The sequence below is a fragment of the Ascaphus truei genome, chromosome 7, assembly GCF_040206685.1.
Source record: "Ascaphus truei isolate aAscTru1 chromosome 7, aAscTru1.hap1, whole genome shotgun sequence".
Classification (NCBI taxonomy): domain Eukaryota; kingdom Metazoa; phylum Chordata; class Amphibia; order Anura; family Ascaphidae; genus Ascaphus; species Ascaphus truei.
In genome coordinates, this window is record NC_134489.1 from 70060973 (window position 1) to 70088411 (window position 27439).

Here is a 27439-nt window from a genome sequence, read left to right on the forward strand (position 1 = left end):
TCAGTTAACTCAGGAAAAGTTTATTCATTCAATGCAGTACAGATTATGATTAACCAACAATAATAATAATAAAAAAAAGGTTAAACAACTGACGACTGACGGATAAAAATGGCAACTTTCAAGTTAAAAAAAAAAATAGACAGTTTGTGAAAATGCAGATCATTACTTTTTTCTTCCCTTGAAATGACTTTTGAACCAAAACTTTACTAAACCATTGTATAAAAGCCGTTTCCAGTCACGTTTCAGTCAGTCAGCCGAGGGTCATGTCATAACTTACTCTCTGTTCTGCAGAAAGAGCAAAATACAAGTATGAAAATAATTATCTGAATGAAGTCAACACATATTCAATCAAATATTGACTAAGTGTATGTACCAAATGTAATAACTTAGCCGTTATATAGACATAGTCTTCTCAGGTGTTTCTGGTTATATTAGGGTTTCCCACTACTTCTTGAGCAAAGAAAGCTATATTGGTTTTGTTTTTAGTCACATTTCTTACCGATAACCAGCCTTTCTTGATGTGCAATTTCTAAATTATTTTCCATTTATTGGAGACTAAATATTAACATTTAAAAATAAACCCTTCAGTCAAACAAATTAACATTTTTGGTCCTGTGCTCCACGTCCCATTACAGAAAGGCCTAAGAAATTGGCAGAAATGCCAAAGAACATACATGGATTAAACATTTAATCAACTGTAGTATCACTGATTTTTGGATTTTATTCCCCAGGTAATTTAAGTGTTGGGGCCTACACTGTGGCCATTTCTTCATCCAGAATGCCCTGCCCTCCAACTAGTGTATGTCTTTGCAAGGATGAGGCACATGCCATGAGTAGTTGAACACCGGCAGATAATTTTACTAAACTATGTGCACCTACTGCATATTGGCAAGTTGCCAGTGTTAAGCCAATAAAACGTTACAGAACAGTGGGTGGTTGTGTCTGCAACATCATTTGGAAGTGCATGCAATATTTATATATGGATTCCTTGACGGTGGTACATCCATTCTTAACATTTCCACCATTAGCCACTTTGATTGGGATGTTAAAATAACAGAAATCTAACTTATACTGTAGATACAATAAAGGGAAAGCACTCTTCCATTTCCCAAAATTCCCACTATTTTAATAGTAGCTTTGTAATCTACATTATACTTGTATCACCAATTTAAGCACAATATAACATCACAGAATAGAATTCAACTATTCACCACCAATACAGGCTTACTAGGGATTCATATGTAACGGTGGAAATAATGGAGCAGTAGTTCCAAAATTACAGTGATCGGGTCTAAGCTATGGAGTACTATTGGGTGGCTTTTACTGAACAGCAACTGTAGTTCACTGTATATTAAATTTTCTGCACATGGTTTGATGCATTATTAAAATAAATTATGGAACTAATTATTTTGAAACTATATAGTTTGTACTGTCTGTTATAAAGTTGTAAACATAAAAAATATATATATATACCCTCCATTAAACGCAAACCACTGCTGAAACGCCATTAATAGTGGAAGCACAGTAGATATTTGAACTGTAAAAACAACCAAAGCTTGGCACTAAGTTTCAAACATTCTTGTAGGGCAATAAAAACACATTTTTGGCTGATATCCTTAAAGTGTACAGGAGAAAATGATAGCGCTGTAAGATAATTCTGCCAAACTGAGGCAGAGTTTAATGCTGAATGAATGCCAGAATATTAGAGGAGTGAAAAGCTTCACTAACATGGTAGTACATTGCTTAAACACGTTATAATTTGGTATAAGGATATACTAGATATGAGGTGGGCAACGCCAGTCCTCAAGGGCCACCAACAGGTCAGGTTTCCAGGATATTGCTGCTTCAACACAGGTGGCTCAATCAGTTGCTCATTCTTCGACTGAGCCATCTGTGCTGAAGCAGGGATATCCTGAAAACCTTGTGTCCCTGGAGTTTCCCACACCTGATCTAGAGATTACTTGTTTTGTAATAATAAGCAGTGTTACATATTGTAGTACATAAATGTATGCAATACTTTGTGCAACCACCTCATTTTTATTGATCTTCAAAAGAACGCGATCCCTTCCTATAAAGCTTCCCGCACCCCGGCCTTCATTTCTATACAATCTCAGGATTTCAGGCTCAGGAAGCCCCAGGTTGCAGAGAGCTGTGTATAATTTAATACTGCCAGACAACATTAATCTGGAGGACACTGCTGCTTTCTTTCTGGATGACCCTGCAGCAATATACGCACTAGACATGTGGAGCACAGTGGAAGTGCATGCTTTGTCATGATGTACCTATTTTACTACATATATCATTGTATAATGTTCCTATGTCACACTGCAATACATGTGCAAACAATTTTTCAGTGCTTTTTTTCACATCCATGTGATCAAGGCACTTTAGGGCTGATTTAATAGGCCCGCAAGCAGCCGATTGACTTGAACTGCGACCGTCCACTTTACTTATTGAAACACCCTTTAGCAATGATGCCAAGGTCTTTGGCCCCCGGTGCAATATACTGTAAAGCGGTCTGGTCAGAGAAGCTTTAAGCACCATTACTTTGACCATGCATTCTTCTTGACAGCACATTGGAGTAAGATGGACTAAACATCCAAAGTCCTTTATTTTAATGCGGACAATGCTCTGCTGGGCCTTCCAGTGACGTAACTAAATGCTACACATCAGATGTCAACCTGCTGTGGAATTAATTTATGATGACGCAGGCTTGGAGGCACTGCCCCACACAGATATGACGATATCTGCAATGTTTCACTGTCCAAGCTGCTGGGACGTAGAGAGTTTCTGAAAAAGTGTGAACACAGCTAAAGAGGGACTCCCAACATTAATGTCAGTTAGATTACTTAACGCTGAGCCATTATGGAGTACTGTGAATGCAGGGAACAGCATGTGAAACAGTTTGGAAGGAATTTTGTTAAGGAGAAACCTATGAAGTGGTGTAACACACGAGTCTAAATGTACAACCAGTGAGGAAATGTACATGTCTGCAGTATAAACTTAAGTGGATCTAAGCATCAAGTGTTTATTGGGAGTATAGGAAAAACAATTCCTGTAGTAATTCAGATAGTGAGGGGAAAAAAAAAAAATTACTATGAAGCACAACTTATTCTAGACGACATGACCTATGTCAGACGTCTGCACCAGTTGTTTAGACAGCAAGAAAATAGATAATTACTTGTGCACCGCCATAAATCCCAGGGCTGTTCCCACGGGTTCTATGACCCAAAGTAATACTACTCAGCAAGGTCTCTCCTCTGCTTTAAATCTCCAGTATGCCACTAAATAAAAAATTATATACATACACACACACATTATATATATATATAATAGCCCAACCCCAAAGTGTGTTCCCTATAGTATCAGATACCAAGCAATCAATCTTATTAGTAGAGTACCCGTAATGAAATGTTAAAGTTTCTGCTGAAAGAGAAAAACCCACCAACAGGCCCAAGAGGCTGTTTAAGTAATTCTAAAGACCTCTTATTGGTCACTTTATAAAGAGAACCTATGTTTTAATAGGGGTGTAATAAAATTGTAATGTGTATATGTATATATAAAGACATGTGCATTCCTGTACTAGGTATCCATTTTATTCCTAGGACCCTGGAGGCAGTGATCTTCCATTTGTAATATTATTTATGACACTAGAATGCTGAAGTACAGGCATTTACCGTCCCGCTCCACTGCTGTATAACAAGCCTGCCCACCCACACGTCAAATGGTTTTAGACCAGCAGGAAAACTTAGTTTTGTGCAGGTCCAAAAAATAAGACAAAACTAGAAGAAAAAAAACTACTTCAATGAATGAATTTCAATATCACAAGTCAAAACCCCGCTGCCACCAGAGAGGAAAAAAATCAGATAGATTATTTTATTGCACGTTTAAAAATATGGCGTGACTTAATTTATATAGAGAAAAGGTAGGGGGGCACGTGGGTGACTGTCTTTAGATGCATGAGGTGATACGGTTTCAGTGTGTGATTTAAAAACCACTTACCCAAAGAGGATAAACTCAGTAGGTTCTCTGTCTCTTGTTGGACTTATCTCTTGGAGACTCTGCTACCGTCACTCTCAGTTTCACACCGTTCACGGTCTTCCCATGTAAGGTAGCAATTGCCTCATCAGCACTAGATTTCTCGGTGTATTTGGCATATCCAAGGTTTTTTCCCCGCACAAGGAACACTTCAATCAGGTTTCCAAAACGGCTACAGTGGAACAGGAATACAATTTATTTCCATATAGGTCAGTTTATATTGCCAGATACTTGTTTGTGTATACCTATTACTATACAAATCCCGAATACAACCTGAACAGAAACTATTGTATTCTGCTCTGTGTTGGAAGACCGCCTATGGCTCAATTAGAAAGAATGGGCGATAAAGACCCATATCTATGAAGCAGTGTTGCTCCTTATAACACCTTACATGCGAAGGGGGCCATCCCTTAAAGTTGGAGGAAAGGCGATTACCAGCAACAAAGGAAAGTGTTCTTTACAGTAAGTGCAGTTAATACATTCCACATTTTATCTGATGGCAGACAATATCTGTAAGAAAATGGTTGAACATCTTTAGGCCTCGTTCAGGGTGCCAGAGGCAGGAGTTGGAGGGCTGGCATTCGCGTGTGCGAGCGGCAGTCTGCTGGGCAATGTGTGCACATCATCCCTAGCAGACTTTTTCAAGAGTTGAGGAGGCGGGGCGGAGGCGGGGCTACAGACAGCAGCTTAGGGTTCGAAGTTGCTGTCTTGAAATCATTCTCCAGAATGATTTCATTGGCTGCCGAGGTACCAGTGACGCTGCTGCAGCTTCAAAAAACAACCTGGGTTGTTTAGTGAAACTGTAGCCAGCGTCAACTCCGTACTTCGGAGACAGGGCAGCTGCTACCCTGACAATCACAATTAACTTTAAATACATTGTTTCGGACGGCCGCCCGCACGTAAGCACGCCCTCCCTCCGAAGCCAGCACCCTGAACAAGGCCTTAGAAAGGAGTGGTATACAGGGAATACCAAATAAATAGACATGGGAAGGATGCCGACCCAGGGAGAAATCCGATTGCCATTATTGGAATCAGGAAGGAATTTATTTTATTCCTTTATGAGACCTCATTGGGATTTTTTTGTTTGCCCATCTCTGCATCAAAATACTTATTCTATATTTGTATTTACATTATGTCGACCTTTAACATGGGTTGAAATTGGACATATGTATTTTTTTCAACCTCATCAATGTAAAGCGTGCAAATAACCAGATGACAACTTACCAGAAGACATCTTCCATTACATCTATGGTTAATGTGTGAGGCTTGAAAAGAACGAAAAGTCTTTCCTTTGATTCCGAGTCGCTGGGTGCTTTCTTTTTGCATGCTGGAAGGATAGCGTCTGACAGGAGCTGCATGGCTTGAGGGGTGGCGTATCCTCTTTCATAGGCCTGCAGACAAAAATTCATCTTCAAAACCTCACACGCACGGGCTATAGTCTACTGAAAGTCACAGCATCACCTACAAACATGTATTAGAGTGAAAAAACGCAACCAATTAGGTTTAATAATTTAAACCTTTCCATGCCAAAAGTGAGCTGTACCTTAAGAGGGTAAAGTGTACCAAAGACCCCTTCGCAAATGTACTCCTATTTTCCATGGAATAATAAAAAATAGTGCTATAAAGTTGATTATATTTAGAACTTCATGTTTCAGTTAAAACATTTATACTTTTATTTTAGGAATATAGATATAATATATATATATATATATATTTATTATCATCACATTTCAGCACTTTCCAAACTGATCGATAAAGTATGTAAATGAAGCAATATTTCTTCCGATACTAATGAGCAAGGACAGGGGTGCACAACTCCTCTACAAGCCCCCCAACAGGTCAGGTTCAGGATATCCCTGCATCAGCACAGATGGCTCAGCCAAAGACTGAGCCACTTGTCCTGAAGCTGGGATATCCTGAAAACCTCACCCTGTTGTGAGTGGAGGGGGCGCAAGAGTTATGCACCCAAGTCACCTCTGCTTCAGCACAGGTGGTTCAATCAGTGGCTCAGTCATTTTGATTAAGCCATATGTGGTGAAGCAGGGACATCCTCAAAAACAGATTGTTGGGGGTCCTTGGGGACCACTGAGACTAGAGCAGTAACCCAGATTATTACTAAACTGTAATCCTGTTGCATTACATTTCTTAAAGGAGCTGACCACGTAATTTAAAATAAAATTATAGGATTGAAGCAGGGGGGTGGGGGAGGGTCTCCGGAGCTGAACTGCATGGATTTCAGTGCAGCGCATACTTCCGTCCATGGGGGGTGCCGGTAGCAGCTCTGGCTGGGCAGGGATATCGAAATGGCACCTTAAATGACCCACGGCCAATAGAAAGTCGTAATGTCATCGCGTGTCTATCGGCGCGCTTCACCAGGACCTTAAAAAAAAACGGCAGAGACCTTTATCTGCGTGGGTGCTAGTATCTCTGAAGCAGGGGGTCTCAGGAGCTGAAATAAACGCAGTTCAGCTCCGGAGACCCCGTTTCAATCCTATGTATAACAAAAAATAAATAGAATGTCGCTTGGACTGCTGCTTTTAAGTAGAATTTATGACAGGTCTGGGGAAAATAAATAAATGTTATGCATTTGTTTACAGTATTTTCCATTAGCAATACTACATTAAATGTCAATCTTTATAAAGGTTCTTTTGTCCTTTCTAGGACATTCTGCAAACATTCTGTGACATTAAAAGGTCCAAAATGTTGCAAAAGCAGCAACACTTAGTAAATGGAAAAGGATGTTTTTTATGAGGCGCTTACAGTACAGAAAGTTACCAAGTAAGTCACATAAACTAGTGATGCATTTAGTGTGCAAAGAAACATTTAAGCACACCAGCTTCTTTAATAGAAAAGGAGATTGTATTTGTATCCAATATCTTGCATATCTGAAAGGCATTAAAAAAATCTAAATATAAAAATGTTTTTAATTAAAAAAATATATATATAAATTAAATTTTAATATTTAAAAAATATTATATAGTGAATTTGCACTATTCATAGATGGATTGAACGGAATATCTCTTCAGTACAGCATTTTACTTCCAAACCTATAATTTTCTGCCTATGGATCCTAAAGGAAAAAGAGGAGCATTTAATTAACCACTTACTAGGTAATCAAGGAGAAAAGTTGTCATAATATCTAATTATGCAGAACATAAAAAGGACATTGCTCTAGGCTCAATGTCACTTTAGAGCTGAATCCACAGTTGGAAGAGTCCACGCAGATCCCTAGTTAACTGTAGTCATGACAACCTTACATTTTCACAGGCACAGTCAGACCTGCCCACAACCTACATACATATACTAAAAATGGGGTTTTGAGAGCGAAAACACAGGCAAGAACATTTACATACACACACCTTGTGTGAAAAAGTTCACCAGGTTAGGTTTTTACCTCTGGTAGAATGGCTATTCACTCAACAAAGCCCCTACATTTCACATCTGCACAAGGGCAATTTGGCCAATGCAAATAAGATTAAAGGAGCTCAGTGGTAACATCACCACCTGGTTCAAATCACATTCTCCTCGCGACTTTGGGAGGGTCAATCCCCGTGTGTGCCTCAGGCCCCAAAATTCAAATGGCAAGCTTTTCAAGGCAGGAATTCATTGTGGCTTCAAACATCTACAGTATGTATAGCTCTGCACACATTGTCTGCGCTATACAATAAAATATATGATGTACTGCAAATTTGTGTGCTGCAGACATTTTAACTGCGCTCTTCGAGAAACAATGAAACAAAGCAAAATCAGACATTTGTATCTGTATAGTTATACTATGCTAGATGATTTATACACATTTTGAGCTATACTTTAATACAAATCAGGTTGTAAGAGTTTAAGAGCAAAACTGAGTACTGCTTGTATTTTCACAGGGCTATGTAGACAGTTTGCACTAGTGGTTCTCAAACCCCTCAGGGAGCACAGGTCACACAAGGTTTTAGGAACAACCACTTGTACAGAGTTGAATGTACATTGCGCGTATATGAATATTATGTCAGGCGGTTGCCTCAGTAACCTGGTTTGGCTCAGGGCGCCCAGGAGAGGAGAGAACCGCTGTGTGCATATAAAACAATAAGAGGACAGAAAAATAATAATTACAGGCATACCCCGCATTATCGTACGCAACGGGACTGAAGCATGTATGTAAAGCGAAAATGTACTTAAAGTGAAGCACTACTGTTTATCCACTTATCAATTCATGTACTGTACTGCAATTGTCATATACGTGCATAACTGATGTAAATAACGCATATGTAACAGGCTCTATAGTCTCCCCGTTTGCGCACAGCTTCGGTACAGGTAGGGAGCCAGACGTGCTGACAAGCGCATGCGCAAAGTGCCGTTTGCCAATTGGGCGATATGACCTTACTCGCGAGTGTACTTAAAGTGAGAGTCCTTAAAGCAGGGTATGCCTGTAAAGGATATTGCGGTGTAACCGGGGTACTCCACACCATTGCGTTACCTGAGCAGCCTTCTTCTGTGATGCCATTTTTCTAAGACTGTAGAGACAGAAAAAAAACATGTTTTATATTAATTTTCAGAGGAGAAAAAGGCCCAAAAAATTCTGCAGTCTTTTAAATACAAAGATATTGTATTTTTAGCTTGCATGTCAGGATGGTGCTCAAGCCGCAATGTAAGCTTACATTGTAAAGTCATCGTTTCACCAATTCAGATATTCTGGCACTTCAGTTTTATTTAAAACTAGCTGATGTACCCGGCGTTGCCCGGGATGTAATGTTCCCGCTCCCCTCTCTATCCCTTCCCCCCCTCCATCTCTCTCTCCTGTCTCCCCCCTCTGTTTGTCTCCCATCAATCCGGTCCCCCCCCGCCCCCATTTACAGGTCCCCCACACCCCCCTTTACAGCTTCATACAGTGTGTGCGTGTGCATCTGTGTGTGTGTGCGTGTGTGTGTGTGTGTGTGTGCGCGCGCGCCAGTCAGTGCGTGTGCGCCCGTCAGTCAGTCAGTCGCGCGTGCGCACCCGTCAGTCAGTGTCAGCCAGTGTGTGTGCGCACGTCAGTCAGTGTCAGCCAGTGTGCGCGCGCGCCAGTCAGTGTGTGTGCGCGTACGCGCCAGTCAGTGTCAGCCAGTGTGTGCGCGCGCGTGCCAGTCAGTGTCAGCGAGTGGGGGGTGTGTGCGCGCGGGTGCCAGTCAGCACCAGTCAGTGTGTGTGCGCGCCAGTCAGTGTCAGCCAGTGTGTGCGCGCGCGCCAGTCAGTGTGTGTGCGCGCGTCAGTCAGTATGTGTGTGCGCCAGTCAGTGTCAGCGTGTGTGTGTGTACGCGCCAGTCAGTGTCAGCGTGTGTGTGTGCGTGCGCTCGTGCCAGTGTGTGTGTGCGCGTGCGCCAGTCAGTGTCAGCCAGTGTGCGTGCGCGCCAGTCAGTGTGTGTGTGTGTGTGTGTGTGTGTGTGTGTGTGTGTGTGTGCGCGCCAGTCAGTGTCAGCCAGTGTGTGTGTGTGTGTGTGTGTGTGTGTGCGCGCGGCAGTCAGTGTGTGGTGCTTCCGCCCCCTCTCTCGACTGTTCCCCTCCACCCCCCGGAGAGGTGCGGAGGAAGGGGAAGACGGGAGCCGACTCATCACCCGTCACCCCCATGCGGAACTGCCAATTGGGGGGAGGAGGTGCTACCCGCTCACAGGACCCCGGCCTGGCCTCACCGCTGGTTTCTCTCTTCCCCCGCCCCCCCGGCGTTAATACAAGGCATGTGGTGTGAGGAGGAGAAGAGGCGAGTGGAAGGTAGCGGAGGCGTGAGTGCGGCGGCCGGGAGGCGGCAGCGGCGGGCCTGAGGTGAGGGAGGAAAGGAGGCGGGAGAGGGTGGTGTGGCAGCGGCAGCGCCCCGGAGGGGGAAGTGAGGATGTACCGGCGGGCCTGATGTGAGGCGGGGGAGGGTGGTTTGGCTGCGGTGGCACCCCTGAGGGAAAGGGAATCTTGAGAGAAGCAAGAGGTGTGGGGGTGTGAGACAGTGAAGGGCCGCAAAAGATGGAGATGGGGAGGTGGGGGGGGGGGGGGGGGAGGGGTGAGAGAGATCGTGTGCGGTCCTGGCAATAACCCCCTGAGGGGAAGGGAGGCTGGGACAGATGCAAGAGGTGTTGGGGGGGGTGAGACAGTGAAGGGCCGCAAGAGATGGAGGAGGGGAGGTGGGGGAGGGGTGAGAGAGATAGTGTGCGGTCCTGGCAATAACCCCCTGAGGGGAAGGGAGGCTGGAACAGACGCAAGAGGTGTTGGGGTGGTGAGACAGTGAAGGGCTGCAAGAGGAGGGGGGGAGGGGTGAGAGTGTGCAGTCCTGGCAAAACCAGAGCGCAAGAAGCGCTCGTAGCAAGGAGGAGTAAGTTGCTTTCCTGGCAGTCACCAAATGGGAGAGTGAGGCCAAGGGTGTGAGTGTGAGGGGCTGCGTAGGCGTGGTGTCAGTCCACCCTGCAGGCCAATGAGGTGTTGCCGTCCGCCGGCCAATCACAGACAGTGCAGACAGAAACATTTTTTCATATACACATACACGAAAAGGACTATATAGAGAAAAAATAAGTTTGGAAAGTAGGTATGAAGTATTGAAGGACCACTCAGCTTATAAAATTAGATTAACAATGTATATAAAGATACGACTGGAAATGTTTCTGTAGCATGAAAGAGGAAGTCTATATAAAATGAAGTATTACAATAGCCTGAGCTCATGGCTACTGTCACACACCCGGTCACTGCGGCCAAGAACAGTCATTCACTGCACTTATTCCCTCACCTGCTCGCTCTGTAAATCTCCCAACATACCACATAGATTGTAAACTCTCTAGGGCAGGAATTTCCTTTCCTATTGTCTGACTTTGTTGCACTCGAATTATAATTCCCTGTACTGTATGCTCTTTGTAAAGTGCTGAGCACACTGTGGGCGCTATATAAACAAATGCAAGGGGACCAGCATTTGAATGCACAAGTCGAGGAAACCAAAGAATAAAACCGTTTTAATTTCTCAGACGAGTCACGATCATTACAGTGCACCTACTGAGCACCTCACAGGCACCAAACTAGGAAGAATTATACGTCACTAGGACTCGCTTTGTCACGAGTCAATCTCTGTTCCAAAAGGTTGGAAAAAGTCACTCTCCCCCAGCCCCATTTAATAACAATGCTTACTCCGTGCCATCACCACCGTCATTTAAGAAAGTGACACCAAGCCGATTTCCAGGTGGGTACTCAAATCCATGCAGCTTATATTTGGCATAAATGGACGCAGCGATATTCTGATATTGAATCACAGCGACTCCTACCAAAAAGAAGAAGGTGGAGAAAATGTACACGTAGGATGTCAAGAACGTAGATGTGCAAGAACAGTATGGAAAGCACAACGGTCAATTTAATAAGCTTAGTTGAAACGCATACAATGGAGGTAAGGGACTAAAATCAAAGCTCATTTGAGCCCTCGTCACTTCCAGGAATACCATGTAGGAGACATCCTATTACAGAATAAAGAAAAAAAGGAACGTTTCCACTGAACTTGTTAACATATGCAAATTGTTGCCTTTAGTATAAAAAGAAACCGGAAGCAAAATAAGTGTTTTAAGTCACAGACTTTGCCCTCAATATTGTGCCTATGCACAGCTGACTAAACTCAGACGGAATCATTAACCTGTAACAGTCTAAGCCAGATATATGAACTTGTGCAGTTATCCGACTAACCAGAATGCTCCATCCTACAGATTACAGGTCTTATCTAGTCGTGAAACTCTCAGCCCCCATTTGTCAGCCTAAGGCTAAGGCCCCACTGCCTCAGACCACGCGCCCTGCAGACAGGTGGCGCGTGGAGAGGCACTTGGGCCTTTTTCCGGTCCAAAGGGACCATTTTTGCGAGGCGTTCAGCCCCATAGCCGCTGAGCCCCTGAAATCCTCAGCCCCTGAAATCCTCACACACAGACACGCACTCAGGCACACACACATACAGGCACACACACAGACAGGCACTCAGGCACACACATACACACACACAGACACACAGACAGGCACTCACAAATACACACGGGGAAGGGGGGGTGAATCGGAGCAGGGGGGGAATCGGAAGGGAGACCCCCCCCCCCAAGAGGAGAGAGTCTGTGGGAGGGAGCAGGGGGGACTTCCTTGGTGCTGCAGTTTATTTAAAATCGCTGCTTTCCCACCACACTCTCCTCCCCGCTGCCCGAAGCGTCCCCTCCTCATTGGCTCACAGCCACACCACGTGACGCGTCGCCGCTTGGGATTACAATTCTTTTGAATCCCCTGGCGGCTGATGCGTCACAGCGTGTAGTGAGCTGTGCAGCGAGGGGGGGCTGGGACCGGCTCAGGAGGATTCCCCTGCTGGTTGGGAACGCTCGTGCAGCCGCCCGCGCAGCGGGTCCCAGCCCTAATAAATCTTTCCGAGTAGAACCAGATTGTGTACATAAAAAGGGTAAGCGAACTCTATAACACAAGCAGATGGCAGTACATTTTGTGTCACATAATGTGAAGGGATTTAATAGCCCGCAAACAAGGGTGGCATTCTCAGAATATAGGAAAAGAAAGGTAGATATTTTGTTTCTGCAGGAGACCCACTTCAGTTCTAGAAATAATCCTAAATACCTAGCTAAACACTAGAAAAAACAAAAAAGGGACAAAGACGGCAGATACCCAATACTGATGGGAACCATACATAGTTGCAGGATAACTTTAGCAAAGATCTTTGCGTCCTGTGTAAACGACCCCCACTTTTTCCACTCATTTTTTGTGGCGCTAAGCAGAATAGCAGAAGGTAATATAATCCCGACGGGGGACTTTAATAAACACATAGACCTGTCAATGGATAAAATCGACACAAAGAAAAAGGGATAAGAACGAGGGTACTGCAGCCCTTCTCCGGGGAGTCAGGGACAGACAGCTGGTAGATATTTGGAGAGAACAGCACCCTAAGGAGAAGGGATTCACATTTTATTCGCACTCACATGACAGCTACAGCAGGATTGATTACTTATTTGTGTCTAATAGACTTGTTCCGCAGATCTCCTACTCAGGGATACATGATATTTCATGGTCGGATCATGCACCTATAGAGCTAAGGTGCTCCCAAATTAGACTCGCTAGCCCGGGAGCAAATTGGAAAACGTAACGAATCATTACTCAAGATCCCAGAGTTAGCGCAAGATATTAAGGAAGAGATTGTTCATTTTTTTTTCCGGATTAACAAAGGCAGTGTGGAATCTCACTATGTTGTGGGGGGCTCACAAGGCCACACTTAGAGGGATACTAATATAGATAGCGGCAGGCAGGGGTAAAAAAAAGGAGGTAAAACTAAATCAGCTGAGAGAGAAGCTTCATGAACACTTTATTCTACATAACAGAACAGGTGGAGAGGATACGTTACAGGAGTTAAAAGATGTAAGAATTGAACTTAATCTACTCCTCACCTCCCAGGCTGAGAGAACACTGAGCTGGACAAAGAGGACATTTTTTGAAAAAGCAAACAAGCCAGATACCATGCTCGCAAAAAAAATCTGCAACAAACAGCAAAATGATAACACTCAATTAGGAATCATAGCGGGGAAGTTACATCTAACCCCAAACACAGTCAGAGTTTAAGAAATATTATGAAAAGTTATGACGGGGAGAAGGCGAGACATAACGCAAAGCACTAGAGCATTTTCTAGCTGACTGATTTGCCGAGGTTAGGTGGGTTGGAGCGAGAGTCTCTAGAGAAAAAGAGCTTTCAGCGGAAGAACTACACAAAGTAGTTAAAAATCTTAAACCCGCAAAAGCCCCGGGCCCAGATGGATTTTCCAATTTATATTATAAAAAAATGTCTAGGGATTCTGGCCCCTCGCTTGCTAAAGATGTACAATTCTATTTTAGCGGGGGCCCCACTCCCGGACCAGATGCTACAGGCGTCTATCTCGGTGACCCATAAATAGGGCAAAGACCCTACAAACTGCCGAAGTTATACGCCAATCTCATTAATGAATTTGGATGTTAAAATATGCAAAAATGCTGGCCAATAGATTGAACGCTATTCTGCCCAGGCTGATTCACCCGGATAAAGTTGGATTTATTAAAGATAGGCAAGCGGCCGATAATACTAGAAGAGTTATTAACAATTGATTATATTAACACCAACAGGATCCCAGGGATTATACCAAGTTTAGATGCAGAAAAAGCCTTTGACAGAATAGACTGGCCATATCTAGATGCCACCCTGGAAGCGTTTGGATTCGGGGGTAGAATCCCGAGGGCAATCAAAGCACTTTATATACAAAGTATTATATTCTGATATTATTCTGACATTATCAAGGCCTCTAGTCTCTCTAACCAACCTCTGACCTACTAGAAAAATGTAATGGGATTTCAGGGTTCAAAATAAACCAGGCGAAGTCGGAAGCAATTAGTTTAAACTTACTAAAAGACACATAAAAATTAATAGAGATTAACTTTAACCTTAACTGGCAATCCAAAGCCATTCAATATCTTGGGGTCAATTTGACAAAAGATGTGAAACTGTTATACAAGGCAAATTATCCTAAACTCTTGCAGTCCTTGAAGGAAGAGCAGAAGGAGTGGTCCTCATTCGGCATCTCGTGGATTGGAAGAATTTACAGCGTTAAAATGAACCTTTTGCCCCGGTTATTATACCTATTTCAGACATTACCCATAGTTACAGCAGACATTTTGGAAATACAATCAACGGTGGGTACGTTTATTTGGAACAAAAAGGCGTGAATCAAAACAAAGCTCCTACAAAGACCCAGGGAGACCGGCGGGCTAGCGGTACCTTGCCTGCTTTCCTATTATAGAGCGGCCAATTAAGTCAAATTATTCAATGGCACATTGACCCGGAATTGCGAAGATGGGTGACAATAGAGAACGAACTATGCGCCCCGTTAGAAATTCGCAACCTAATCTGGTACCCTAAATCTAGACTTAAATCATTAAAGAAACCGCTTTCCTCAATGCTCAACCTGGGAGTTTACCAAATTTAGATGCTTATTGACGTCGAGGCATTCTCTGATGGCCCAACTGTACGGTAATCCAGATTTTGCTCCAGGGTTGGAGGAGAGGGAATTTACCATTTGGAAACAAGGCGGGTATGAGGAGACAAAAGAGAAAAAGGGGGAGCACAGGTTGAGGTACACTAAATCGTAACAAATAGTTTAGCTCTGGAATATTTGTCCCCGAGCTAATGAACGTGGGGATAGTGGAGTGTGTGATAACAAAAACACTTACATGGCCTTGTGTAAATGCTGACACATCAAGGTTTACATGAGGATTACCTCACTTTGTAGCACAAATTTTCTTGCCGTTATATGAACTATTGACAGTACATAGGTCTGAAACTTTGCAGGTCTCATTAATGTTTGGCCATTGAGAGCATAATGCTTTTAAAAATGTAAAATAAAATTTTCGTCATATGAGATGGTATATAATGTTTTACCTTTGTTTTATAAGATTTCTTTAGTATATCGTCTTATGGATATTTCCTAACACAATATAGTTTCCTTTCCATATAGTTTGAATTAATTTATATGCATATATGTATTCACCTTTATTTATAGTCACATTACACACACTTCTTTTTAATAAGCATTTCTATAAAGGGTTTATGGCTACCACTTTGCCATCAGTTAACTATCAGGTCTTGAACAATATCGAATTCCTGTATATGTATTGATCATTTTGTTTTTTATTTTTATTACTATTTCGAATTACAATTTTTTGTATAAAAGTTATTGTAAATAATATTAATTAAATCTATGTCTATATTGAGGGTCATTCACTTAAATCACATTTGATTTACATCATTATCGATAATATAATTCACTTTATATCAAGTCACTTCATTTATAAACAATGGGTTTTTATATCTAAACTATTGCTTTCTAGAGCACTTTGGAGATCCAGGGATATCACATCACTAGATATGTGTTGTATTACTTTGTTTATTTAATAATTAAATTACTCATTGATTGTATAATCATTTATTGAGTGACACAGGTTTTCAATATTAAGTTTATTTATGTATTTATTTATTTATGTATTTGTACACAGTTCACATGTCTATTAACTTATTCAGTTTTGTATAAATATGCATTGAGACAACCATTTATTTGGGTTTTAACATTTAGAGTCCAAAACGACCTTTTCAGTATGTTTTTAGGCTTTTTTCTACTTAAAACCATAGATCGTAGGGAGTGTGCTTAGAGGGTAGCATGGGATTGGTTGAGGATTGTGTATATAACACCAATAGACGGTCAACCCCCATATACGGAACCTGAGGAAGCCCTAGAAAGGGCGAAACGCGTTGTTCGAAACTGAGCCTTTTGAACCAGTGAGGCCACCGTCAAGGAGCATGGCAAAGGAGCCAAGCACCATACCCGGACGCTGGTTGAGTGATTTGCGCACCATGCGCCCTGCAAACAGATCTCCTAAGGACTGGTTGGCGTTTTTATTCCCAGCCCCTTTGGTGTTAGACCTAAGGGCTTTTTTCTGTTTTTAAACGTTTTTTATATATGTTTTTTTAATAAAGTCACCACGTTGTTTGAACTTTGTTTCCAAGTGCATCTATAATTTGGTGCAAGCACACGGAGGAACCAGTTCATTTCACTTTGGGGATTGAAAGAAAAGATACCATTCCATGTGTGAGCTCACACGTGGCCGTGTGAGTATTATAATTTTATCCCCTTATTCACCTAACCCTCATCTCCTTTATTTTAACAGGAGAATCCCTTGCATTCATATTATTTGGATGCGGAGAGGATAGAGATACCTCCCTCAAGATTGCACTCACATCTGCCCGTGTGAGTGTTTGCAGCATTTTTTCTGCGTTTATATATACTCAATTTACCTTTTGAAATTAACCATTGATCTTCTGAAACGGCATTGTCTCTAAACACTTTGTGTTATCAATATTTTTGGAGGGAAACTTTGCATTTAACGGTAGCCGGTTACCTGAAGAATCCACCATCAAGATCCGAGAAGCAAAAAAGAAACTTCGCACAAGGAGAACCCAGAAGAAAGAAAGAGAAGAAAAGAAACCTTGATGTGACAGCATTTACACAAGGCCGTGTAAGTGTTTTTGTTATCACACACTCCACTATCCCCACGTTCATTAGCTCGGGGACATATATTCCAGAGCTAAACTATTTGTTACGGTTTAGTGTACCTCAACCTGTGCTCCCCAATTTTCTCTTTTGTCTCCATATTTTCTAAGGATCCTGGATAGATCCTTCTTGGGGTTGTTTGAGTCATAGGAAGAGACCGAGAAGCAGATGGGAACCTTGTAGGATTTATAAGGTTGTGTTGTTCCAAAAAGAACAAGTGATTTTCCATATATATCCCAGTTGTGAGGTAGCGCCCGGGTATAAGAGGATAAAGGATCTGGAGGGTAGAAACACCATCAAAACATTCGAACAGATTAAGTCAGAAAAGGACATTCCCAACACTGAATTCTTTAGATACCTCCAGATTCGGACATTCTACACCAAGTACACAATACATCCTCCGTTGACGAATTTTGAAACGCTCTGTGTGCGGGGACACGACACACGGGGACTAACCACTAGACTATAGAGGAGTGATCAGTTCTGGTAAAGACTACAAACAGAAGCTAAGCTTCGTGACTCAGTGGGAATCAGAATTAGGTAGGACGTTAGAAGACGAGGACTATACAGTTATTCAACGCAACGGCTAAAAGCTCTATTTGCACAACGTTAAAGGAGAACTCATATAAAATGAGGTGGTATCGCACCCCAGTCAAATTATCTAAATTTGTACCCGGTTACTCACCCTTGTGCCCTAGACAATGTGGAGAGCCGGGGGACCTGTTACACATGCTGTGGTCCTGTCCCGATTGGCCACCGATTTGGGAACAAATTCGAAATTGGCTGCAGAGGATTTTGGGCCTCGAAATTCAGTTTGATCCCTGACTGTTCTTGCTAAATAAGCCAATTGAAGGGTTAACCAGAGCAATTGTATTGTAATGTCTTTTTTTATATATCGCCATTAATGTACATTGCGCTTCACAGTGGTAATACATGTGGTAATCAAATAAATAACAGATAGTATAATAACAGGTCATGGGAATAAGTGCTACAGGCATAAAAGTAACATTAAGGAAGAAGGGTCCCTGCTCCGAGGAGCTTACAGTCTAATTGGTAGGTAGGGAGATCGTACAGAGACAGTAGGAGGGAATTCTGGTAAGTGTGTCTGCAGGGGGCCAAGCTTTATGTAACGTGTCCAGTATTATTCCCAGTGCTATTCATACGCTTCTTTAAGCAAGTGTGTCTTAAGGTGGGTCTCAAAGGTGGATAGAGAGGGTGCTAGTCGGGTACTGAGGGGAAGGGCATTCCAGAGGTGTGGGGCAGTCAGTGAAAAAGGTTTAAGACGGGAGAGGGCTTTACATACAAAGGGGGTAGAAAGAAGACATCCTTGAGAAGAACGCAAGAGTCTGGATGGTGCATAACGAGAATTTAGGGCTGAGATGTAAGGAGGAGCAGAAGAGTGTAAAGCTTTAAAAGTGAGGAGAAGAATGGAGTGCGAGATGCGGAATTTGATTCCAACTATTGAAAAGTTTCGGAACAGAATTTGGTTTGTCTGCCAGATGGAAAAGTTGACAAGCTTGGTCAATGACACTGGCTCAAATTTCCAAAAGTTCTGGATGCCTTGGCTGGCACAAACAGACATTCCGGGGGTGAACAATGCCTCTGTTTGGCTACAATAGGATAAGGTGAGTTTTCCTCTAATGTTTGGTATTAAATAATAGTTTGAGACAGACGAGACCGGTCAGGGATTTAGAAAAAAGTTGAATTAGGGATGGGTACAAGAGAACGGGTTTATTCTTAACATCAGAAGGCTACAGAAGAGCTTCCACGAACTGGAAAAAAAGGATAAATTATTAAACGGTGACCACCGCAGATCGCAGATCCAGCAGCAAAAGAATCCAGCGACCCCCTCCATTTCCCTTCCTCCTGTAGCCTCCCTCTCCCCATCAGTGTCTTATCAGTTGTTGTGTTTTAAGTCCGAAGGCAGGACGGTGGCACTTACAGAAGATAATAAGTGTAACATAATATATTGATGCCTGTCATCTTTGGGGGGGGGAAACAAAAAAACAGCATGCAAAGCACAGTTAAAAAGGACAATGGTCAATTTAATAAGCTTAGTGGAAACGCATACAATGAGGTAAAGGACTAAAATCAAAGCTCATTTGAGCCCTCATCACTTCCAGGAATACCATGTAGGAGACATCCCATCACAGAAAAGAAAAAAGGAACGTTTCCACTGGACTTGTTAACATATGCAAATTGTTGCCTTTAGTTTAAAAAGAAACAGGAAGCAAAATAAGTGTTTTAAGTCACAGACATTGCCCTCAATATTGTGCCTATGCACAGCTGACTAAACTCAGACAGAATCATTAACCTTTACCAGTCTAAGCCAGATATATGAACTCGTGCACAGTCATCCGACTAACCAGAATGCTCCATCCTACAGATTACAGACTTATCTAGTCGTGAAACGCTCAGCCCCCATTTGTCAGCCTAATAAATCTTTCTGCTTGGCAGGATTTGCAACAACATTTTAAGCATATTATATTTGTATATTAATTCTGCTTTAAAAAAGTTGCCTGTAAGGCACTACCAGTACAAAGTTATAAGGACTGATGGCTAGTCTCCTGTACATTGGAAAATCATGCAGAATCCTGTACTCACACCCACAGCTGGTAGTGTTAAAGAGAAGAGTCAGATTTAAAAATCCCCAACTAGTTCACTCTAGTAATGACTTCACTAGTAAGTGGCCTGTTTAGTAGATTACTGAGAAATAAATGGTTTAAATTAAGTGAGACACTTTACATGCAATTGCTTTGCAGCTCGTGAATAAATGCTCGTTGGGTTATTTATTTGCTTAATACTATAAGACTAATTTGTCAAAGCACCAACATGGGCACTGAATATGTCCAAAGCATTCATGGTCCTAAAAAAAAGTACTACTAACCATAAGCAGCAATGCTCTGAAATGTGATTGAAGCTATGTTTATATGGGATTTCAATTCTTAAGAGCTTCCTCTACGAAATACACAATGTTTGGCTCAAATTTACTTATTCAAAACTAGAAGTTATTGCCATGGTCATTATTATACCATTCCTAAATAAAGGTTTTTGGGTTGCTTAGACACCAAAGCATACCTGTGACATGGGCCAACTGGTTAATTCTTTAACATAACTGGCATAAGTGATGGACACTGTAGTAAGATCAAGAACTGTGGTTTCAACACTATGACAACAAGATTTTCACGATTTCGCTTCTTACCATAACTCATGTACAGATCCGGCTGGACCTCACAGTACTCAAGCCCCGACACAAGATTAAACAAACTATACATCTGCTCCTGGACCAGGGGAAGTCGTGAGACAACAATCAGACGCTTGGACACCGCCTCCTGGGTTCTGGCCTCCCCACTCTTGTCATATGCTGAATAATCAAATTGTTCTATTAAAAGAAGAAAAGGAACTGGTTACTTCATTGTGGTGCTTGACGTTTAACTCCGATTTCCAATACGCTTTTTTGATTCTGGCATAAATCAAAAAGGCGTAGTACCACCTTCATATGAGGAAAGACTTACAGTTTCAAAAACGTGTGCAAAACTGTTTGGATAAACATGAAGTGATGAGGAAAATACCTTTTAAAGCAACAATATTAGGAAATATTTAATTTTAACAAGATTCTGAAGAAAGTCTCCCCCTCAAATTTATGTTGAGTGAGTGCACACACAAATATAAAATTACTAATTATCTAATCTTGATATGAAAGGAGTTTGAAACTTTAGTGTACAAAAAAGGAAATTATTCCCCAAAACACATTTGAAATAGTAGTCCTCTCTAGATCGATAAATCCTTATTTGAAAAGTGCATTATGCAATCCCCCTCACAGGAATATACAGTATAAACCGCTCCTGCGGGAAAGTTCCTGCTGTTAATATTGTGAGAAAGAGGGAAGCAGTAATTTAGAATAGCAAACCATCAATATTCCAGGAATAGCACATTTGCAAATTAAGGTCTTTATACTGATGCAATGCGTCCAGATCCACAAAGCTTCAAATGGTTTGTAATTGTTCAGAAAAAGCCCAACAAGAAAATACTAACCATACGAATACATAGCAGCGGTGTGCTCAGGCGCCATCGTGTCCCGCCTTGCACTGCTGTGGTAGTCAGGCTCTGTAGCACTTCCGGCTTTATTTCTTGGTTTGGCCAGGATTGCCTTAAACCCTAGGAAAAGAATAACATTTTGTGCCCGTCAACAATTTTGTCAAAAGTGACTTGACAAACGATTATCTTCACTTCATCCCGATATTATATCCACCAAATGTAATAATGTCATAGCAAATCTAATATATTTCACTGAAAGGACAAACAAGACCTAGAAGTGTTTTCATTCTGGGCGTGTCCCTCAAAAAAACAAACAAACAAAAAAAAACCACCTATTCAATCCATGTAATTTAAGAAATTCTAATGCTGAAGCAATGTTCAGAACTAATCATTTCTCCCTGCCTTTCACATTAGTGCACATGAAGTAAATAACGGTTTCTGAAGGTTTAGTCACACTCCATCTGTTCTCACAAATATGCTTCATTACTTTTGATTTGGTTATTTTTTAAATTGGACTATTCATTTTAAAGTATTTAACCATTGTCAGTTCTTGTTACAGAAGTTGTACTTGGAAGGTACCAAGCAAACTTATGTTCAGATGGATCAAGTTGAGGCAATCTTTGGATTGTGTGACATTTTAATAAATACAAGTGTGGAACTTCACAATGATATAACAAATCAAGTGTATACTCATTAGCAAATGGGCTCCAACATGACAAACTAATACAATACATGAAACAGAAGCTGCAACACATGTATTTTGCAATACTCGCATCAATAGAATAGTTGGAGGGGAAGTAGATGCAATCTTCAGATATTTTGAAACGCATCAAGACATGCAACGTTGCAGCCATTACCAAGCATCTGTGTAGTATGAAAACGTATGTCTAGATGCGTTTCAAAATATCTGTAAAGATTGCATCCTCTCCAAGTTATATTGAAGAATTGTGATACATGTGCTGCAGTTTATCTTTAATGTATAGCACTTGAGCAACACGTCTTTTATAATATGGGGGTAAAAAAACATGCATCTGGCTAAATTGCACAAAAGCCTCTTATGTGCCATATTCAATATGCTGTGAAACCACCATCATAATGGAAAAGATTTTAGTCCTATTCCTTTGAATACAGCACACTGAATAAGAGACACTACTTTTAATTAATCCGATTTCATCCCATTCAGCCTGCTTTTGTCACCTTTTAGTTTTGTTATTTGATCAACAAGGGCTGTGACCATATAAAAGATGGCTTCCAAATGCTGCAGATCAACTGGCAACAGCAGCTTTAGGCCTTGGTCCCGCTGCGGCCGGCGGCGCACGCGGCCGCGGGCCACCAGCTTCTTGCCTCCGTTTTGGAGGTCCCCGCTGGCTCCTTCCGGTGTGGCTGACTGCGTGCTGTGACGCATCAGCCAGCCGGAGCTTGTGTTTTCGGCGAGTGTCGCGTCACGTGACACGCAAGGGAGCCAATCCGAGTTTCCCCTCTGCTCCCCCCTGCCCCCCCGTTCCGATATCCCCCCTAGCTCCGATTCACCCACCCCCCGTTTGTATTTGCCTGTGTGTGTGCGAGTGCCTGTGTGTGTGTGTGTGTGTGTGTGAGTGGAGGGGAGCAGAGAAGGAGCTGCGGGTGTGTGTCCTGGTTTTTTTGTTAACTTTTGGCCGGCTTGGGAGGAGGGAGCGGTGATGTGCGAGAGGCAGAATTTTTTTTATCTCCCGCTCCCTACAGACCGCAAGTAGCAGTCAATTGCCTGTCAGCGCGCCGCCTGTCTGCAGTGCGGGCGCGCTGACTGAGGGAGCGGGGTCTTAGCCTTAGAGCTGCTCAAATTGTAAGGTTGTACAGTGTGAGTAAGAGGCAAAACAGCTTGATACATGGTCACATTTTGAAAATGCCAATACCTGCAGCAAGTTTGCAGTAAAACAGGTTATTCTTCATTAGAGAGGCCACACTGTTGGGTAACAGAAAGGGACGTTTGCACCCCTGGTCTCGTTTCACTAATAACTGGTCTGAGTTGACCCACACACTACACGTGGTCCAACATCTTTTTCCATGATCATGTATACATAGAGGCTGCATGCTTACTTCGATCACAGTTTTCTATAGCGATGGCAGCTTGGGAAGGCTTGAGGTATTTCACGAATCCACAACCTTTCCTTTCACCAGTGGCCTTGTTCTTCATAATGGAGCAGTGTTGTATTTGCCCATACTCCTAAAAAAATAATAAAACATTCAAATTAAAACAAAAAATATGCAAGTTACATATTTAACCTTACCACTGTAAAACAGCAAATGCTTTGAACACTACTGCCTTGTCATGGCCCCAAACAATCAGTCATAGCTTTACAATTGTGAATCTGAGGTTTGGAAATCAAAGCCCTCTGTTTAGTTTTGAGGGGGGAAAAAAACGAAGAGATTAGCAAGTTCATACCTTGAATTTGTCCATTACATCTCCTTCTGTGTATGATATAGGGATCACTATAAAGATCTTCGTCAGATCCTCATATTCCACATCCCTGTGACATGAAGAACCCCGTGACTGTGCAATAAACACCTATTAAGAAGTTCAAATATTTTTGCAGTTACTGCAGAGACCCTTAAACACAGTCAACAAACACTGTAACCTATATGGAGTTGTACCAACGACCATCCTGTTACACAAACTACAATTATCTACACCAGGCCTGCACAACATACGGGTGGCGCGCTGGGACTCCCTGTGCGGCCCGCGACGGCCCCTTCCACCTCCCATCCTTGGTAGGGTGGCGCGGTGATGCACTGACGTGCTCTCTCTCCTCTCACTCTCCTCCCCCGCCGAGCCTGCTCCAGCACCTTGTGTTGACGCGCGGACACACAACCCCCCCCCCCCCCCTTCCCGCGCTTCACCGTGCCCTGGTAGCCGCGCGGCTAAAACCTCCTGGCTGAGTCCCGCTTCCGCTGCCACCGCCTCGATCAGGTAGAGGGGTAGCGTGGGGAGAGAGCATGAAGAGTGCTGTGGGGTGGGGGGGGAGAGAGCGCATGAAGGGTGCTGGGGGGAAGTGCAGGGGGAACTGCTGAAAGGTGCTGGGAGAGAGTATGAAGGGTGTTGGGGGGGGGAACTGCTGAAAGGTGCTGGGGGAGATGATGATGATGAAGGGTGCTGGGGGGAGGGCGATGTGAGATGCAAGGGGGGAGGGCGATGTGAGATGCAAGGGGGGAGGGCGATGTGAGATGCAAGGGGGGAGGGCGATGTGAGATGCAAGGGGGGAGGGCGATGTGAGATGCAAGGGGGGAGGGCGATGTGAGATGCAAGGGGGGAGGGCGATGTGAGATGCAAGGGGGGAGGGCGATGTGAGATGCAAGGGGGGAGGGCGATGTGAGATGCAAGGGGGGAGGGCGATGTGAGATGCAAGGGGGGAGGGCGATGTGAGATGCAAGGGGGGAGGGCGATGTGAGATGCAAGGGGGGAGGGCGATGTGAGATGCAAGGGGGGAGGGCGATGTGAGATGCAAGGGGGGAGGGCGATGTGAGATGCAAGGGGGGAGGGCGATGTGAGATGCAAGGGGGGAGGGCGATGTGAGATGCAAGGGGGGAGGGCGATGTGAGATGCAAGGGGGGAGGGCGATGTGAGATGCAGGAGGGATATATGAGGATGATGAGGGGTGCTGGGGAAGATATGATGATTTTACCCGTGCGGCCCGAATCTGTTTTCCTTGGAGCAGTTCGGACCTTCTCACTTTAAAAGTTGTGCAGGCCTGATATACACACATGCTGGAAGAATCACTTCTGTAATATACTAATGACAAAATGTCAGATTCATATGCTTATGCTCTTTTCTTTAAACAGCGGACTTGTGGAAGATAATATAAGGGCAGTTCCCACTACAGGTTTATTGTCTAGATCAGCGGTGCACGAGATTTGCTGCAGGGGCGCAGGGTTTAAACAGATCCCGCTCGCGCTTCCCGAAAACATTTAAAATAATGCCGGGGGAGCTGAAGGGCCTCTGTAAATCTTACTTACCTTGATTCAGACACTCCTCATGACATGGCAACAAAGCATCAAATGACGCCGCAGGGTCATGTGGTGTCACGTTGCCATGACAACGTGACGTCATGACATCTGAATCAAGGTAGGGGCGGGGGATGCGCGAGGAAAGGGGGAAAGCCAGCAGGGGAAAAAGATTGCGCCCCCCTGGTCTAGATATTGCACCACAACACTGTACAGAAGGCTATGTATTCATCCATCTAGTTCTTCCCTGCTGACTGATTTATAAAGTTATTTTAGCTCTTAAAAAATTAGCCCAAAACCTAAAATATATGACAGCTATGCCCTCAGAGACATTTGTAGACCTCAAAGAACCTTATCTGATGACACACAAATTAACTTTTCAACACCCGACCTTACTTGCTCTACAGACCAAAGTTTCTGAATGTCTCTATGCTGTATCATCCTGGGTGGCCCTTCGCCAACTTAAAATGTCAACAGACCTCATTTCATCCCAAACCTGGCCCTACTACTTCCTTCCACATTACTGTTAGAAGTACTGTCATACACCCAGTAGCACAAGCATGTTGCCTAGGGGGTTGGGGGCAGCAGTCACGGCCACCCCCCATCGCTCCCTACAGACCCGCCAGGCGCGCGTGCAGCAGCCAACACTGGGGCCTTAGGCCTCGGACATGGTCAAAAAGACCGTGCTGAGGCGCGCTGAGCGGAAACATTATCCCTATCAGCGCGGCTTTAGACGGCGCTTCCGCAGGCGTGCGGAGGCGTGTGGAAATGCAGGAGACAGGCAAGTTTACTGCCTGAAGCCAATGGCAGTTGCGTGACGTTGCGCCCTAGCCCCGCCTCCCGGCCCGCCTCCCACCCGGCACACAAGCGCGCTCGCTGACGCTCATGCAGGGACAAGAAAAATCTCCTGCTTGAGCAGGAGAGCATGAGCGTCAGCGCTGCCCAGCGCTCTTCATATCACCATGTCCCAGGCCTTAGCCTAAACCATGGCCCCTTGCAGACGCACTTACCAGAATGCCCTACTACTGTGTCTGTATGTTATTCCTACCTATCCATTAGATTGTAAGCTCTTCAGAGCAGGGACTCCTTTTCCTAAATGTTACTTTTGTCTTAAGCACGTCTTCCCATGATCTATTAGGCTGCGTCCATAGAGGGTACGACTGCGCGGATGCGTCCGCACGCTGCGCGATCAGATGGCCTCAAGGCAGTGATAGCGTCTATGCAGCGTGCGGGCGCGCTGAGGCGCGAGAAATCAGTGCGGTCTCGTGAGCGGTTCGCCCAATGAGGGCTAACCAGCTCCGTGACATCATTTGCACGCGTTCTATGGCCAGGGGAAGCATCCGCTTTCCCTCAGCCTCCGCACGGCTGAATCCTCTATGGAAGCAGCCTTATTTGTATTATTTGTTATTTATGATTGTCACGTGTATTACTGCTGTGAAGCGCTGTGTATATTAATCGATCTATATAAATAAAGACATACGACTTTTCTGATAGCCGTTTTTCACGCAGACAAAGAATCATGTGTGCTAACTGATGGACAAAAAGACTAAGCAGTAGGCGTTGCTATGAGAATGGACTACAGCCTGCCATGGAATAAAATTAAAATAAGGTTTTAAATTACATCACATTAGGCTCATTTTCAAAATATATCATGTTGGGGGTGGGAGGCTATTATACCTTTCAGTTGCTGAATGGGTACATTGATCCCAATATACACTGCATCACAACTTAATTATGAATCAGATATGTGTTGGGGGGTTGCACCTTTGCGTGAACCCCTAAGCACTTTGAATACATTTAATGCTGTAGGAGCAAATCAGCAGCTTAAAGGGTCACGCCAACCCAACGTGGTAACTTCACTTAGATATTTGGTGCTGCAATCCCTCCCGCGTCTGCCCCCCGCAGGGCCCTCACCTTGAGCGGCTTCGTGTCATCAGTCAGGCACCGGCCGTTCATCCTCTCCAACGCCCTGCAGGCCTGCGATGACTTGGCGTACTTCACGAACGCGATGCCTTTGGACTCATTGGTGTGCTTGTCCTTCACCACCCAAATGTCCTGGATGTCGCCGTACTTGGAGAACCGGCCCCGGATAGTATCCACCGACGACGACTTACTCACCACCAGGAACACGCGGCTGTTCGGGGGATCATCCAGGTTCTGCGTCGAGGGACGGAACCCGCTCCTGTCTTCTATGGTGTCTGACATTCCTGCGCCTACACACAAACCGACTCCGAGCAAGGCCGCGCCAACACATATACGCTGCTCCGGCCAATGTGAGCTGAACCCGCCTTTTCCGGTGACGTCAAGAA

General features: G+C 43.8%; 1 protein-coding gene across 3 annotated transcripts; it reads right to left on the reverse strand.

Annotated features, from left to right (window-relative positions):
* Positions 1 to 27439, reverse strand: LOC142499516 (RNA-binding protein 45-like). 3 transcript variants are annotated; one of them, XM_075608982.1, is made up of 10 exons: positions 27045 to 27438; positions 23575 to 23697; positions 23229 to 23355; positions 21150 to 21272; positions 20317 to 20496; positions 11158 to 11287; positions 8501 to 8537; positions 5263 to 5429; positions 4003 to 4210; positions 1 to 285 (listed from the first exon to the last, which is right to left on the reverse strand). In XM_075608982.1, exons 1-9 carry the CDS (start codon positions 27333 to 27335, stop codon positions 4018 to 4020), a joined length of 1371 nt encoding a protein of 456 aa, XP_075465097.1. In that variant the 5' UTR covers positions 27336 to 27438; the 3' UTR covers positions 1 to 285; positions 4003 to 4017. The 3 variants fall into 3 exon arrangements, with proteins under 3 accessions (XP_075465097.1, XP_075465098.1, XP_075465099.1); XM_075608983.1 differs by having other exon boundaries at positions 1 to 2790; XM_075608984.1 differs by lacking the exon at positions 23575 to 23697 and having other exon boundaries at positions 27045 to 27439.

What these genes read in the sequence shown, in the direction of transcription:
- LOC142499516 (XM_075608982.1), bottom strand. Translation starts at nt 27,335, where the DNA reads ATGTCAGACACCATAGAAGACAGGAGCGGGTTCCGTCCCTCGACGCAG. An exon ending in GGATCTGTACATGAGTTATG is followed by an intron (nt 11,288 to 20,316) that starts GTAAGAAGCGAA and finishes TCTTTTTGGTAG; the next exon opens with GAGTCGCTGTGATTCAATAT. An exon ending in GACGGTGGTGATGGCACGGA is followed by an intron (nt 8,538 to 11,157) that starts GTAAGCATTGTT and finishes CTGTCTCTACAG; the next exon opens with TCTTAGAAAAATGGCATCAC.